The sequence below is a fragment of the Falco biarmicus genome, chromosome 6, assembly GCF_023638135.1.
Source record: "Falco biarmicus isolate bFalBia1 chromosome 6, bFalBia1.pri, whole genome shotgun sequence".
NCBI lineage: Eukaryota > Metazoa > Chordata > Aves > Falconiformes > Falconidae > Falco > Falco biarmicus.
In genome coordinates this window covers 4,958,190-4,975,207 of record NC_079293.1, presented here as the reverse complement: position 1 = coordinate 4,975,207, position 17,018 = coordinate 4,958,190, and the positions used below count along the sequence as shown (strand labels likewise).

The window sequence follows — 17,018 nt, the reverse complement described above, 5'->3', positions numbered from 1 at the left end:
ACAAGAGCAAAAATAGCTGGTAACAAATACAAGGCATGGGAGCGTGAACTCTGCTTCAGGTGACCTCAAGTCCAGTAGCATTTCGGTGTCACTAGGAAAAGAAGCTCCTCCATTGTCTGTGGAGAGGGGACACCTGCAGTTCAGCACACCAAAGCACCTCTCCAGGTGACAAAAAAGTTGTGCAGAAAGGGTGCAGTGGATAAACCATGAGGAAAATAAACAAAAAGTCAATTTCTGGTAACTAAATGAATATAGGAAAAAGACCAGGGTTTGTAATTTCATTTCTGTTGACTTCAGCTTTTGTCAGGTATGGGTTCGTTAGGCAGGCAAGGTTCCCTGCTGTCCAGTTTGTAACCGAAACTCCCCATGAGCCCTTCATGCTTCCAACTTCTGACAAACCATCCCCAGCCACGCACCCACGCAGGATTTTAAACAAACGCTGCGTTGTGCAACAGCTCCGGGGGACAAAGCCCCCAAAGCCAGGCACCCGGCCCTCGGGGCTGCGCTGTGCCAGCCAGCAGGGCGCAGGCAATCCCTGCGGGGGCTTGTGCGGGCAGCACTACGTGCCCACAAGCCGTGCGGGCCGCAGGCTCCCGGGAGCACCGGGCTCCCCGCAGCGGGACGGCGCAGCGCCGCAGCCCTCGTGCTTTCCGTGGCCGCCGCTGCGGTGGGACAGCGGCCATCACCCCGGCCGCGGGGGGAGGCTGGGGGCGCGGGGGCTGCCACCCCCGGCCAGCGGCGGGGCACGGCCCTCGCGGGGCTGGCGTTCGGCAATACCAAGGAAACGTAAAGAAGAAAGCCAGATACGGGCAGGCAGCGCTTCTAGCTGAAAAAAAAATAAAGGCGACGTCGGGGAAAATAAGGTGTTAATTTCCGAGCCCTGCGGAGTTACGGTGGGTCTTGCACCTGCGGGCAACCCCTGCGAAACGGCACACGCAGGCAGCAGGTGACGGCTGGATTTAGCTTGTTTGGATGGTGTAAACACACGCGCGTGCAAGGCGTGTGCTAAGCCCGCAGCGAAATACGGCGGCTGGAAGTGCGCAGCGGCGCGGGGCGGCACGCCGCGGCGGGCGGGCGGGCGGGAGGACCCCGCGGAACAGCTGCCGCCCCGGGGCCGCTGGGACGGGTAGTGCAGGCTGGGCGCTGCCCGCAGGCCCGGCCCCGCAACGAACTACACTCCCCAGGGCGCCCCGGGGCGCGGCGGAGGCGATAAAAGGCGGCGGGGGCGGCGGGGGGCTGTGCGGGGCTGCCGCGCCGCTGCCCGCATGAGGCCGCAGGAGCCGCCGCAGGGCGGCCCCGCTGCCGCGCTGGAGACGCTGAAGCAGCGGGCGTGCGAGAGCGTGGAGCTGAACGCGGCGCGGCTGGGCGCGCTGAGCCGCGATATTTGGAGCCGGCCCGAGCTGGCCTACGAGGAGCACCAGGCGCACGACGCCATGACCCGCTTCTTCTCCAGCGCGGAGCTGCCGGGCGCCGCCTGGGCCGTGCAGCCGCGCTACAAGCTGGGCACGGCCTTCCGCGCCGAGTGGGGCACGGCCGCCCCGCGGGGCCCGAGCCCGCGCCCGCTCCGCCTCGCCTTCCTCTGCGAGTACGACGCTCTGCCCGGCATCGGCCACGCCTGCGGGCACAACCTCATCGCCGAGGTGGGCGCCGGCGCCGCGCTGGGGCTGAAGGCCGCCCTGGAGAGCCTGCCGCCGCCGGCGCCCGCCGCCGTCCAGGTGAGCGCCCTCCCGAGGGCGGGGGCTGCGGCCCCGGGGCGCCGGCGGGCCCTGACTCTCGGCGCTTGTGCTGCAGGTCACGGTGCTGGGGACGCCCGCGGAGGAGCAAGGAGGAGGCAAAATAGACCTGATAAAGGCTGGAGCGTTTGATGGCCTGGATGTGGTGTTCATGGCGCACCCCTCGCAAGAAGACGCGGCTTACCTGCCCGATGTGGCCGAGCACGAGTGAGTGAGCAGCTCGGGTGGAAGGGGTCGGCTGCGCCTTGGCCCTTTCTCCCTCCCTGGGTAGGGGAGTTGCTTTGGAAGGGGCAGGACCTGGGGCGGGGGACCTTGCAGGTGCCCTTCAGACACAGCGTGGGCAGTCGGCTGGGGGCCGGGTCGCCGCCCGGGGCGCGGAGCCGTGCTTCCACAGTGTCGCGTTCGACCTAGCGCTGAAGATCCCTGACTGCTCTGAGATAATCTGGCGCGTGTCCCAAAAATCCATTCTTTCTTCTGATGTTGCTAGGCGTTTCTTTTTTTAAAAAAGCACGTGCCATCCGTTAAAAGAAAAATACTTAAAAACGCAGCTGGAGGGAGTCTCCTGAATCATAGCTTCTTGCTTTCCTGGGCACCAGGTCACGTAGTTCTCGATACATGCTTTATCAGTTTTGAAAGTGTTCCACGCTTTCTCTCCCCCTTTTGAAAGAGCCAGCCAGCTGAGCCTGACTGCTGTTAGGATCCTTATTAACTTCCAGCCTAAATTTAATCATGGCAATTTAATATCTATTAACTCTCATATCATATATTAACTCTTTTTTTAAATTTTTTTTTATTTTTATTCAAAGTGGTTCATGGCTCTCCTTCACGTTTGCCCCCAGTGTAAGTATAGACAGCAGTCATATCCTCCCTTACCTTTTTTTGCCAGCTAGCTTGCTGGTTGCTGTATAACTCCTCGGAAGTCATGCCTTGTAATTTTTTAGCCCTCCTGTTCAGCGACAGCACTTGTTCATTTGTACTTGGTGTCATTTGAGTTGTGTTGAAGTACTCCGTGCTGGATGTGTGTAACCAGGACTGTACATCATTAGTGTCTCCTTACCATTTTGGAGACTGCTAACGTGTTTGGGGCTTCCTCTTAAGTCATTTTCAAGTAATCAACTCTTAGACAAATGCGTAGTCTGTAAGTACATGATCTTTTAAATATTTCTGAGCTTCATTCAGTTCTTTCTCTGCCACTCTGCAGGCCATGCTGTTCTTCCTTTGATGTTATAAACCTTTTCTGTTTTTGTAGTAACCCAGCAGTAGAGCATCAGCAGGCTTTGTTACTACATTTTGTATCACGTTTGCTGATGATTCTTGATCCCAAGGTCATATCTTGCAGAGATTCCGCTAGTTACCTCCCTCCAGTGCAACAGTTTATTCCAAGTACTATGTTTGGCTGTCTCTGACTAAATTCTGTAATATTTAAATAGCTGGTTTTCCAGCCTTTTCTGACTTGATGTACTGAAGTGCTGTTTTCAGCTTGGTTGTGCTGCCTTCCAGCTCTGATGTGCATGATTTTATTGGCCATTTTGCTGTTTCTGGTGGATAATTTGCTTCTGTTACTGCTAAGTTTTATGGTAAACCAGACGAGGTTAACAACACATGGTCTAGCTAGCTCTGCTCTACTCTGTCAGTGTTGCTGAAGAGCCTTAATTGGTTATTGTCATCTCCTTCAAGACTTACCCCAGCTTGCCTTTTGGTTGCCGTACCGTAAGACTGTATTTGTAATGTTCAAGGTGCAGTTTTCATTGATAGTTTTGTCTTTCTGATCACTTCAACTCCTGCAATAGCCTTTTGAGTTTGATACAGTAAGATTTGGAAATCTTTGTTCAGGGATGATGGTCCGCTGTCGGCCCAAGTCCTAGATGGCGTGCAAACCTTGAATGTGGAGGAGGCACAGAACTGAAGTACCGAGTGAAACAACTTGCTCCCTCAAAAAGCTTGAAATACTGAGTTTGTCATCATTCATGTAATTATGAGATTCCAAAGCTAAAGGACTGTTTTGGTAGTGTGTAATTGATCTTTGGTTGTTTCAAAGTAATTTAGGGACTGATGATCACTAAATTGCTGATATTACTGTGTCTGCAGCCTCTGAAAGCTGGCTGGTGCCTGAAGTAAAATCAACATACTTGGATAACTGGTGGATACATGCCAAAATTTGCTGATTCTTACTCACTTACCCTTCACTTAATCAGTCTATGTATTGTTGGTCAAACAGGATCTACATTCTGCTGATAAACTGGCTCAGGGTGGTGGTATTCACCAAAATTGGTTGGCTTTTCTGTGAGATTGTGACATTTTGTGTAGCATTAGAAGTACAAGAAAAGGAATGCTGAAAGAAACTTTTTTTAATAAGAAGCATATGTTTCTTGCAAGGAAAAAAAAATGCTGCAACGTGACTTTCTGCTTTACTTTGCCTTCTCTCCATTTCTCAGAGAATATCCAGGGATCTGTCCTGCCTTCTGTGTGAGTTAATTTGTGGTGTTGTAGTCTAATACTTGGGTGGTTAATAGGTTTTCTTATCTTGATTTCATAATGATAATAAATTTTAAATAAAACACATACTTTACAGAATGGGACGTGTGGTTGTGTTACAGGATGGGGGGTGGGTGGAGAAGGGTTAATTTGGGTTGCAGGCAGCAGGAGACGTTTTCTGCTGCAACAGTTCACTCTGTTACGGCCCTCTTTGCTATCCAGTATTTAGGTTCTGGTATTAGCTTGCAGCTGTGGCATGGTTCAGAGCGTTAGGTGTCTGTTCAGGATAAGTGGTAAAGTTGGAATTTTTGCAAGACAGAGGGACAAGCAAGTTAGGCTGCTTCTAGCTGGGTAAGAGACAAGGTTGTGCATCTTGGGGTGGGGGGGAACTCTGAGCTTAAGATGGAAGTTTTTTATGTAAAGGACTGTGTGTTGAGTATGAACAGATTTAGTTAAAATCTCTACTCCTGGTAAAAAAACTAATGTTTGTGTATTCAACAGTAATACCTTATGTAGTTGTCAGTATTTGGTATTTGCCTCTCATATAAAAAGTTTTCATATAATTTGAAATATTAAATTATTTTGTAAGGCTAATATAAATGGCCCTCAGATGAAGCAAAGCACAAATTCTTACTGGTTATGTTTAGGTGCAGTATTTTGACTCCTGTGAAGTCTGAGGATAACATTTGCACTAGATTTCTTCCTTGTTGCAAGCCTTTCTACCAGCATTTTTGAGGTGTGTGGGAAAAGAACATTCTTGCTGTAGTATAGTAATGTGTATTTTATACTAGGCTGTGTCTTTACTACACTTTTAAAACTTGACGTTTTTTATTTAGACGTGGATTGTATGTGATCTTACTAATGTGCTTCTGCTGTGTGCATTTGACAAGAATTGGGACAATCACCTTGTAATTTTGAATCTGAGAAAAGGGTTTGTTATCGTCCTCCAACATGAACGTTAGTAACTTCAAGTCTCAGAACAGTATAAAAAACACGTGTTGGAGAAATTTAGTACGAAGCCTATACTTCTCAGGAAAAGGCTATATAGTGGTATGTTACTTGTAACTCTTTTGCCTGATTGGCTCTTGGTATTGTCCCATGTCATTGGTTTTCTAGAAATCTCTCAGCCTCTTCCTGCATTCAAAGATAGTTCAACTTTGCAACAGTGTAGTGTCAGGTAAATTGTTTGTTGTTCTGCTGTACAAAACATTAATGAAAAATACTTGTGTGAACAAAAGGAACTTTTTATTTTAGAGGTTTTTTCAGTGAATGAAAAGCAAATAAGCAATGCCTTTTATTTCCTAGTGTGACTGTGAAATACTATGGAAAAGCTTCTCATGCTGCTGCTTATCCTTGGGAAGGAGTTAATGCATTAGATGCTGCTGTTCTTGCATACAACAATCTGTCTGTTTTAAGACAGCAAATGAAACCGACCTGGAGAGTTCATGGTGAGATCTTCATTAAATCTAATGCAAGTAGGAGTTTAGGCTGTTGAAATACTAACTTACGCAATCCTGCAATTTAAGGTATTGTGTTATTGCACTAAATCAGTGTAGTTACTTCAAATAATATGAAGTAGCATTGTTTCATTGAGATAGTTTGTCTGTAGTCTTTAAAATCATGTCAGTGTCCAGAACTAACTGCTGAAAACAGGCTTATAGGTCACATTCAAAAGAGGACACGGGTACCTAGGTAGAGGCTAGACAGATGTTAAGTCTTTGCACTTGAAGTTCAGAAAGAAGAAAGTGCTAAGCTAATTTTGGAACATGGCCTTGAATTCCTTAAATTTAATGTACATGTATTTTTCAAAGGTGTAAGATTAAATGTTTCTGAAAAATGAAGTATTCATGTTTGTGTTGGACATTAATTAGATGGCATTTATTGGAAAGGTGTGGTGGTGTAGGGTGACTGAAGTTAATTTGCTGAAGTACACAAAACAAATGATGGCAGAAGACATGTTAACCATTAAGCTTGACTCGTACTCCTTCAACACCATAAATTTATTTTTGTACAGAGAAAGGTTCAGTTGAGATGAAAGCTGCCCTTCAGTTACAAGCCCAGGTTTCCCTTAGTATACCTGACACAGCTTTTTCCAAGTTGAAATTAAGGAACTTTGCCTTTCTACAGGAATTCTGAATTGTAGACCTGTTTATTTGGAATACTTGTTAGGAGCTTAATACACTTCCAGAAGTTCTGAGCTTATCGTGATATGTCTTCGCTGCTTTTGCTGTATAATGTGTGTTTCTCTCCAGGATATCTGGATGGAGTCTGAAGCCCTAACCCTTTTGACTGTAGATGAAGGTGTTTGCAGTTCTGCTGTGCAGCATACCCAAATGAATTTCAGACAGCAGGCATAGCCTCTCTATCCTATTGCTCTGTAGGAAACTTAATTAATAATGAGTTTTGGTTGTGTTGCAGGTTTAAGGGTGGAGGTGCCCAAGTCTTCTATTGAATCTAAGTCTAAACCCTTAAGTACTGCCGCCTTCATTCATGATTTCTAAAGGCTGCATGGGTACCGTAGGCAAAACCCTGAGTATTTAATCAAGCCTCCTAGAGGTAACGCTTCCCGAAACACAGCAAAACTTAAATTACTCTGTTGATACAACTGCTGTCATAAACCTTATTTTCAAACTGGAAACATTTAAAATACTTCTGCGAAAGTATAAGCAGCCAGAATGAGATTTAATTTTAGGAGTGGTTTTTTTACAACAGTGTGTTGGAGATCTTGTGTTATAGGCTTGGCAGTAACAGCAGTGGTTGACTTAAGTGATACTAAAAATCTTAGTGTTAACCCGGTAACAAAACCTGAAATTTCCATTGCTTAAAGTCTGGAATTTGTAAGCGGCGTTTTATATACTTGAACATTGTTGGTTTGAGTTTGTCTGATGTAAGTTGTCTGTCTTCCCTGCTTATGAATGGAGTAAGTGTTGCCCCCTTGAAAAATAAGAATGTATATTTTTTTCTATTCAAAAATTTATATGAAATGAGTTAGAAGAAAAAGTTTCCACCTGCAAGAAGGGCAGACTGGGTGCTACTAGTAATGCGTAGGCAACCTGCTTTTAAACTAGACCTGCTGTCCAGTCCATATTGCAGTTGCTTTGAAATTTAAGTGTAGACATAATCTTGGACTCTATCCAATTCCATTTACAAATGTGCTGGACAAAACAAGTGAAAGTTGCTTACTCATTAAGGTACTTGTTTTGTTATGGTATGTGTCATGCCAATTTGCATGATTGCTGACTTGCTGGTTCCTTTCATGTGATGCCTGTCCTTCTCATTTAAGCTTTTTTTTTTCCCCTTTTGTTATGGACTAGTACTGCTAGTGGTTTAGTTTAGCACTTTGTTTACTTTGACTGTATTCAAGACAGGAAGGGTTTTATTTGAGCAGTTCATAGTATTAATAGATTTTGTGCCCCAGAAGTAAGGATTCACTCATTTGCATCCTGATGGTGCTGGCTTTTCAGGCTTCAGTGACACATATCAGTAATTTTGTGCAGTATTTCTAATTATGGTAAATGTTTTCTGTAGAACTGAGAAACTAAATATTATTTCACATATGTAAGTTGTGGGTAGGAGGCCAGGCTGTTGAAAGCAGCTAGCTGTTAATACATTGAAATCTAATGTAGAATTGAGGTCTACAATGTTTTATTGTTGAAATACATAAATATTACAGTCTTTCATGGTAATGCCTCTTATGCCATAATTGAAAATTATGTTGTTGTCACACATTTCCTTGAGGGAATATTTTCAACTCAAACTTCACTCTTGAATAAAACTACATATGTTATACGTTGCAGTATTTCTAAGTAATTAGTATGAGGAATCTAATGAACTTTCTGTGCACTGCAACACACATGTTACACCAGTATTGGTGAGAAATGCAACTTACTCAGTTTCTCTCCAAGCTGGCAAAATGTTTGAAACATTCTAGTTGAGGAAACCTTTAAAAGTTGGAATCCAAGGTAGCCTTTATAACAAAATCTTTTCTTTCAGTGGCAGACAGATTGCTTTGAGTCCAATGCACTGAATTTCAGGGGATTCATTAGAAATGCTAGTTTGGCTTGTCTTTAGATTTGTAGCAAAACAAACAAAATTCTAACAAAAAAATACAATGAAATTGTGCTGAAAAAACATGTATGTCCCACTTAATCTGATGTGATAAAGAAACTTTGTCCACACACTGTATTTTTGACATTCTTTGTATTTCATGCTCAGCTGACCTTTTTTTTTTTTTTTCCATTGTTTATATATTTAGGTCTTGAGCAAGTAGCTTCCTGACAGGGCTGAAGATGAAGCAATTGTATTTAACACTGATAATGTAACTTTTCCCTTTCTGCAGGTGTAATAAAAAATGGTGGTGTGAAACCTAACATCATTCCATCTTACACTGAACTAGAGTTCTACTTGCGTGCTCCTTCAATGAAAGATCTTTCTGTGCTGACAGAGAAGGTTGAGAACTGCTTCAGATCTGCAGCACTGGCCACAGGATGCAAAGTAAGAATGTGTTCGTGGTCTTGTGTTTCTGTTATGCTGGAGATAAGGTAGGCCAGTGTAGGAAATTGAGGCTTACAGTATTTGTCTTCATGGTGTTTAGGTGAAATAAATCTAAATTTGTATGGTACTATTTGCCATTCTGTTGCTTTGTGTCCTGAAAGAAAATTTTAGTTTATGCATAGACTACCAGAATCGTAGAAGGATCTAGATTGGGAGAGACCTCCGGAGTTCTTCTAGTTTAACCCTCTGTTTGGAGCAGGACTAGTTAGACCAGATCATTCAGTGCCGTGTGAACTTCTGAGTATCTCCAAGGTGAAATTCTGCAACCTCTCAAGTGCTCTACCCAGCTCGTGGTGAACAAGTGTTTGCCCAATGTTTCTGCTGTGATGGCCGAGTACTGGAATAGGTTGCCTGGAGAGATTGTGGTGCTTCAGCCCTTGGAGATATTAAAGAGCTGCATTGATATGGCCCTGGGCAACCAGCTCTAGGTGACCTTGCTTGAGCAGGAGAGTTGGACAAGATGACCTCCAGAGGTGCTTTCCAACTTCAGCAATTCTATTGTATCTCATAGAAATTTCTTTTGTTGCCTCTTGTCATATCACTGGGCGTCTCTGAGAAGTCTCGCTCTGTCTTCTCTGTACCCTTCCCATCTGATAACTGCAGACAGCAATAAGATCTCCCCCCTTAACCTTTTCTGAAGGCTCAACAAGTCAAGTTCTTTCAGCCTTTTCTTTTATGTCATGTTCTCTAGCACCCTAATAGTTTTGGTGGCCTTCCCATGGACTAGCTCCAGTCTGAACACAATACACTAGATGTAGTCTCGCAGGAGTTGTCTGCATCAATAATAAAGCTATTGAAACAGTAGTGCACCAGTGTTGATTGCAGATGAGTGCTACAAGTAATGGCCAGCAATTTGGATTTTTTGTGCCACTGATCATAATACTTTGTGCTTGTGTATCTTCTGTGTCCTCTGAGCCAGGCATGTCATCATGGAAAGCTAAGCTTGGTCATGTACTGTCTGCTCTTCCGTGAATATATGCTGGATGCTCACAATTGCCTTGTGGTTTGTTTGCCTGGATATGGGTCTCGGGAAGGTTTATTTGTTCTATGATACCCTTGGGAGTTCTAGGATGTTGTGCCTGACCAGTCTGTTACTTCCAAGATCCTTCTCTTGGCCTGTCAAGGTGCATGTGACCTTTAGCTCTTTTTTAGTGAGCTGGAGCATCCCTCTGTTTCAGCGACATTTAAAACATGATAGCTGCCTGTTTGCATTGCTGCTTCTCTCTTACTTAGCGTCCTTGGGTGCATCCCACCTGGTCCTATATACATACAGTTTCTTTAAGTGTCCAATAATCTTGGGTTTTTGCTATGGGTGATGCTCCTCCTATAGACAAGTGCTACTAGGCTCAAAGACCTGGGAGGCTTGATGGCAAACCACCAGTAGGAATGGGCAAAGCAGATATTGAGCGTTTTGTCTTTTTTTCCATGTTCTTTGTTACTAGGTCCTTTGCTTTACTGAACAGCAGGCTAGCTTAGCAACCAAATGTGAAAGACTGAGTGATTTTTTTCAGTTAGCATTCTTCTCATTTTTTTGCTTTTAGTAAATGGAAGTGTTCTGAACAATGGTAAAATAAAATTTGGTGAAAGCCCAAACTGAATTCTCTGTAGTTTAATAGTACCTGCAGTGGAAATCATTAGGTGCTATTACAGGAAATGTTTTTATTTTATTTTTGGGGATGCTATCCATGAAATCCTCGCTTCTGGGATTTGGCTGCCTAGTGCAAGCTTGGCAGAGCACTGGTTGTGTTTTGATCGGGGTAATATTTGGCAGAATGTTGTATTTTTCAAAGAAACTTAGCATTTTACATCTCTTTTGGCATGGGCCTGAAGTATGGATATGTACTTATTTTCTCTGGCCTTTTAAATGGTTTACATTAAACTGGCTTGAGTTGGAGAAAAATTTCTAATCATTTGGAATTCTTTCTGTCTAGGTGGAAATAAAAGGTGGTGTAAATGATTACTACAATGTGCTTCCAAATAAGAGCCTGCAGAAAGTTTACAAGGAGAATGGACAGAAGCTTGGAATAGAATTTGTAGCAGAAGACTGTATCTTGAATGGTTTGTCAGGTAACTCCATCTGGATTTTTTGTTATGATTTAAGCTTAGGTTGATCAACTCTTAAGTGTATAAAACCATGGGGTACAGCTAGGCTAAACACTGTTTGGTCAGAAGAAAAAGCCAAATTAGAAAGTTGAAGCTCTGTAAAAGGGTTGTACCTCTGGTCTGTGTTTCTGTACTTGTTGTATAAGCTGAAAAACTTTCCCAACAGGTATGAAAAGCAGTAATCATTTTCTGATGATATTTCAAGTAAGAAACTGTTTGGGGGGAGGGATGGAAGGATGGAAAGCTAACAAGTTTTACTGAGTACATGATGATGTGTAATGAGTTGCAGCTCATTCTGTTGCTTTGAGATACAGAATCCTGGTTTACTATGAATGGAGATGAGACTTAGTTTTTAGGAACTTCATTTAATATTTTCCCAGCTTATGTATAAACAAATTTACTAGCATGTCACTAATACTTTAGAGGGAGTTTTGAAAGAGATTAAGTGGAAATTTAAGCATCTCAGTAACCCTAATTTAAACCTCTTTCCGTTAACAGGTAATTCTATGCTTCTAATTTTAGTTCATGAGTTTTCCAGATTAGTTTTCCAAAGGGGTGCCATTCAAGTAGGTGTTCACTTCTGTCTTGACTGTGTCTCAAACTGTGGCACTTTCTTGGTCTCTCAACACTATAGTAATAGGAATGGGAATTCTTGAATATTCAGGTGAGTTTCTCATTACCCCTAACAGTTTTTTCCGGTATCTTTCCTACAGGAGCTCTGTTCGTCGTAACTCCAGCTGATACTTTATAGCCTTCACTACTGATCTTAACTACATATAAATGTTTTCATTGCACTCACGTTAAAGGTTTTTCTCTTTGGTTAGAAGGAAAAGATTGTTCTCAGCAAAAAAGTTGTTATTCTGATTAGTTTGATTGTGATACTAATCTTCTGTATCTTACATGCAGATTATCTTTGGAAAGTTGAGTTCCTGGTGTTTAGGGACACACTTCTCCACTTTCTTTTTTTGGGTGGGGGAGACGGCATATCTGGTAGTATTCTGGTTGTTTCTCTCTGTTTCTTACTCTTTTCCAAATTAGGGCAACAGTAGTATATTAGTTTCAACTGGTTCGTTATCTTGGGTTTGACACCAAATTATAACTAAAGGCAGATTTCTCTTTTTCTTTGGGGTGAAACAAGTAAGATTTACTGCTTTGTTCATTTAGCCTAAGAAAGGGGCTGAGGAGCTTAAAATGACTACTGTAGTGAAACTTCCTGGAGGTCTGCTTGTTGCTTCCTTCAAACCGTTGTGTTAAGAGTGAAGAACATGAATGCTGGTGATCTTACCGCTTCAGAGGACTTCAAATGAACTTAGTACAGCCACCTAGTTGTAATAGTGCTTTCACATGAAAGTTACGTGATATGCTAAATGTTGACCATTAACTTACTTAAACTGAAACTCCCCATATGCCTGTCCTGTCCTTAAATTGTTTGTCAAATGTCAAAATGTGCTTGAGCAATTGTGGTTTTCTCTCACACACTGCAGTAGGCTTTACCACATTTTCTTTCCACAGCTTCTCTGAATTATTGCAGTGGGGATTCAGCAGTGATAACAAAGCACAGTCTCCAGAGACTTGGTAGCATACAAAAGTCCACTCCTCTGTTTTTTTGGGGGGGTTGAGTGTTTTGTCTCATCTTTTCCAAGACCTCTATTTCTGTTTAGTTTTCATATGGTTTTCAATGTTTTCTTTTAGGATATCAGTTTCTTCTGTTGAAAGGGAAGGAAGATAGCTCAGTTGCTTCTCCATGTCTGTGCAGCAGAGAAGTCGTTAACAGATGAGCATACTCGCTGCCACCTCTACATGGGTATTAGTATCGGTCTGCTTACAGGTATCGCTCTAGGCAGCTAAGCCCTACAAAGAATTCTTTTAGTCCGTCAACTTGCACTGCTGTCTGTGTGCCTTGTGCACGCTCCACTCGTTTGGCACACAGCCAGGATGATGTGAAATAATGTGAATCCGAGTTTGGCTTTGACCAGGGGCCATGACCTGTTTCTCCTTTCTGCTGGTAGGGTAGCTGTACTACAGGCTATTGAAAACCCCCCAAAGCCCATGGCTTCCTTTAGCATACCTTAGTTGAGGCACCCACGCTTGTGAGATAATTTAATGTGGTACTTTTAGCATTCATGGGGTTCATTGGCTTCCTGTGCACGTAAGAAGGAGCCAGTATGTTTTGAAAATACCACTTTTGTAGCTTGGGGCTTGTATGTAAATGCTTCATGGAACCTTTTGCGTTTTCCCCTCCATTCATGTTTGTGGTAATAACTGACTTCCATTACACATTCAGTGACTTGAAGAGGCTTCAGTTTCAGCTTCGAGGTATATTTTTGAGAGGATGGAGCTCCCAGTACCTTTCTGTTGAAGATAGTACATGACTCTGTACACTGCATTGGTAACTGTGCAATTATTTATGCTTCTAGAAGGAATCCTGATCTGTACATCTCTAGCAGGCATACAGTTCCAGATGTTTGTATGGAAACCATTGCAACACCTGATGTTTTAAACATGCCACTAGGTTATTACCGGTAAAGGATGTAGCATATTTTCTGATAGAGGGGAAGATTGGACTGTCACTTTTGTTAAAAGCTACCTGGATTTTGGCTTGGTAAGCTCGCCGTCTTACTAGGAATTACCAAGTTTGAATCTCACATTCGGCAAAAATAACTTGTAAACTGGTAGTAGATTGGATATAGATATAACGCTAAGTAGAATTACATGACAGAGAGCTGAGATACACTGAAATTTCCAATGCTTCATTTGCTGAGTGAGAGCAGGGAAAAAGGCCAACACAGCCTTTCCAGCAGTTTGTATATTAGGAGTTAGTAAGGCAAGATTAGAACTGGTTTAGTCTGAAGTAGGCAGAACTTTGAGACTTCTGGTTTGTCTTTCCAGACTGACCAAAGAATGGATCAGTGGTGTAGACTACTGAAAATTATAATCTTGTTGCTGTGCCAAGAGTTGGAATTTTCTTCAAGTGCGTACTGAACTTACGGGAAAGGATCATGTTTTTGGACAAAGCTTGCAGCTTCTCTTTGTAGGCAGAGCAAAATAGCCAGCTAGTCTTGTCCTCTTTGATCACAAAATATAGGCTCTGGACTCACTTTTAATTGGTGTATGCTTCCAAGTAATCTGTATCCTTCAGTCATTTCGTTTCTGAGTCTTAAGGCATTAGCAATACATCTTCTGTCCATAAACTGTCATGATGTGGAGGCTACCTCATGTGTTACAAACAAATTTGAATCTTTGAAACAGTCATTTTATGTTACTGCTACAGAAGAATATTCTTGCAGCTCTTATTGGCCTAAAAAATGTTCATTGAGATCTTGATCATCCCTATTTCTTCCTGCTATGAAACAGTGCTTCATCCTGGTATCTGAATTTCACAGTAGCTTGTATGTTGATTTCTCCAGCTTCTGAATGTCATTTTAACAAATACGGGATGGATTGCTTGTTTGGGTAAAAGAAAAAAAAGTTCTCAGAGTAGTTGCAGGCTCTTGGATGATTTACTATGAAGGGTCTGCTACTTCTGCATGGTTACCATTAAATAGATCAGGCGGTACTCTGAGATAGGTGCTGTCACTAGCTAGCATACTGGAAGTGCTAGTCAGGCATGAAAGAATCGCCATTAAGATCTGCAGCACTCCTATCAAGAATTGTTTTATGTCTACAAAGCACGAGCATTTTGTCAGGAGTTTAGTTCTGATCTTGTTATTTCCAAGAGTGCTTGTAATGCGAAGGTTTTCATAACTGAGAATAAACAAAAAGCACAGGAAAAAATAGTTGTCCTCAGTCTGTTTTTGTTTAAAGATAACTTGTTCCTACTTCAGAGTCCCCTGCTTAATGCTGAATATTTGCATACTGGTGAAAAGTGGGAATTGTTGGGCCTGGTTCTAAGGGCTGTAGCAGGAAAATAGCTGAACTGCCCAGAACTCCCAAGGTTTGCAGCTTTCATTGTTTCTGAATTAACAGCTTACTCTCAGGAGATGCTTGATAAAAATTTAACAGTAAATGAAACAGGAATATGCTGATAGATCTTCATTGCAGTCCAGTAACTGATAATTGATCAGAAGCGCACTGGAGAGCAGCATCTGAAGGTGGCTAGTTAGGGAAAACATCTCTGTGATGGTGGAGTTTCGTATGGATAATGACTCATTAGAAATGCTTTTATTTTAGTATTTGGGGCAAAGGATATTCTATTTTAGATAAAGGCTGGAGATATCTGTCATACATTTTCTTACAGCATTCAAAACCCTTCAACACTTGTTCATTAAGAACATTTCTATGCTGCTTCTAGGTTCTACAGACTTCGGAAACGTTACATTTGTAGTCCCTGGGATTCACCCTTACTTTTATATTGGCTCTGATGCATTGAATCATACCGAGCAGTACACAGAAGCTGCAGGTGAGTGGAAGTGAAAAACATTAGACGTTTATATTTGGAACCCTTATGCATTTTAGGGACTGGTTGCTGACTCGTCACTATGATGAATCTAGAAATTAAAATATTTAGAATTACAGAGAATTAAAGTTTTCACATGCTTCTGTGGTATTGAGAGCTGCTGTGTAGTAAATGCATGAAAGTGTAGGTACTAGATCTGAAAGTGGCTGCGTGTGAATACCTGTATAGAAATGAATTGCTTTCTTCAAGCATGATGGGATCTGAGGTGTATATGGACCCTGAAACAATTAACTAAGTTAATTGTAGTGTTGCAAAAAAAATAAGCTGACAAAATGTAAAATTTCTATTTTTGTGTTTAAAGTGAAACGTATATGGGAAGGATGACCACTCCTCATTCTAAAAGCCTGACTTAATATACCATCTAGACAGAAGAAATTAGAAGGATTATCCCTAGCAGCATATTCAGAGGAATTTCTAAACATCAGCCAAAAGACAAAATTAATTTTTAGTCATAAAGCTCAATACTCTGGAAATAGAGGTAACAGTATAAAAGTCTGCATTTACTAAAAAGGAAAATGTGAAAACAAGTAAATGAGTGTTCAATCTCATTTGTTTTCATCAGTAGCAGAAAGTTAAGTCCTTGTGAAAATTTGGTTTGAGGCATCAGTAGAAAGACACACTTCATGCAAGTATATTGTTAAGAAACTGGTCTTGCAATTGAAACTTGGAAGATCTTATTTTTGTACAAAAATAAGATCATGGTAAGCTAGTGGTTTGTAACTAAAATTCATAATCTAACCTGAAACTTCTTTCACTTTTTTTTTCTGCAGGGTCACAGAATGCTCAGTTCTACGCTTTGCGCACAGCAAAAGCTTTGGCAATGACAGCACTGGATGTCATTTTCAAGCCAGGTCTGCTAGAAGAAGTCAGGGAAGACTTTAGACAGGTGAAGCTAAAAGAAGAGGGGCAAATAAATCCAGCAGAACCTAACAAAGAATCTGGTGTTGGCACAGGAGCATGTGACTAAACTTTATTAAACTTCTCAGTAGGATTGACTTCATGGAGACGCTGTATTTAAATCCCTGAGGGGGCTGGATAAACACATAGCTGAAGAAATGCTGATTTATTTTATTTTTGGACTTTAGGAGACGCAAATAGTACTGCTTTCAAAAATGTGAAATTTCATCTAGCTGTAATGTTTGCTGTATTCAATATGGTGATGAATTTCAGAGAGGTCTCAAATACGTCATTCTCTTTAAGTTGCAGTGTTGAATAAACAATAGTGTTTAGATCTCTTGTCAGTGATTTTTTTTTTTTTTCCTATGTATTGCTAAAGTAATATTCCTGATACGGGGAATATGGCATTTACATGGTAATTTTTATTCTAAAATAAGCATTGTTCACTTGGTGATCATAGGCTGAATCTGATCTGCAAAGCATTTTTCTGGCCAGTCACTTTTTTCTTGGGACAAGATAGAGGCATAAAACCTGAGCTGGTTTCACTGGAAGAAGGATCTATGTTTGGAAGCGTGACTGGTTTTGATGATGGCAAAACCAAGCAGAATAGAAGTTTTTTTGATCTTCTAGCAATGGAAGAGAACTGTTGGTATGGAAACGTGTTCTGTAAAGGTTGGCTGTCCTGAAATGTGTTTACCTTCCTCCTTCTCCATAACACCTCCAACATTTATTAGGTCTTGATCGAAAAATCAGAAAGCAACTAAATGTTTCTAAACAAACATTTAAACTGCTGCAGAAAA

General features: G+C 42.1%; 1 protein-coding gene across 3 annotated transcripts; it reads left to right on the top strand.

Annotated features, from left to right (window-relative positions):
* The first annotated feature begins 1,204 nt into the window (after positions 1-1,204).
* PM20D2 (peptidase M20 domain containing 2) lies at positions 1,205-16,924 on the top strand. 3 transcript variants are annotated; one of them, XR_008822541.1, is made up of 7 exons: positions 1,206-1,715; positions 1,792-1,940; positions 5,514-5,656; positions 8,548-8,702; positions 10,694-10,829; positions 12,558-12,693; positions 15,157-15,264. XR_008822541.1 is itself a non-coding variant. In XM_056343387.1 (7 exons), exons 1-7 carry the CDS (start codon positions 1,266-1,268, stop codon positions 16,286-16,288), a joined length of 1,338 nt encoding a protein of 445 aa, XP_056199362.1. In that variant the 5' UTR covers positions 1,212-1,265; the 3' UTR covers positions 16,289-16,924. The 3 variants fall into 3 exon arrangements, 2 of the variants coding, with proteins under 2 accessions (XP_056199364.1, XP_056199362.1); XM_056343387.1 differs by lacking the exon at positions 12,558-12,693 and adding an exon at positions 16,092-16,924 and having other exon boundaries at positions 1,212-1,715; XM_056343389.1 differs by lacking the exons at positions 12,558-12,693; positions 15,157-15,264 and adding an exon at positions 11,364-12,529 and having other exon boundaries at positions 1,205-1,715.
* The last annotated feature ends 94 nt before the right edge of the window (positions 16,925-17,018 follow it).

Coding starts and splice junctions, on each gene's coding strand:
- PM20D2 (XM_056343387.1), top strand. CDS start 1,266: ATGAGGCCGCAGGAGCCGCCGCAGGGCGGCCCCGCTGCCGCGCTGGAG. Junction 1,716..1,791: donor CGGCGCCCGCCGCCGTCCAG/GTGAGCGCCCTC, acceptor CTTGTGCTGCAG/GTCACGGTGCTGGGGACGCC. Junction 15,265..16,091: donor GCAGTACACAGAAGCTGCAG/GTGAGTGGAAGT, acceptor TTTTTTCTGCAG/GGTCACAGAATGCTCAGTTC.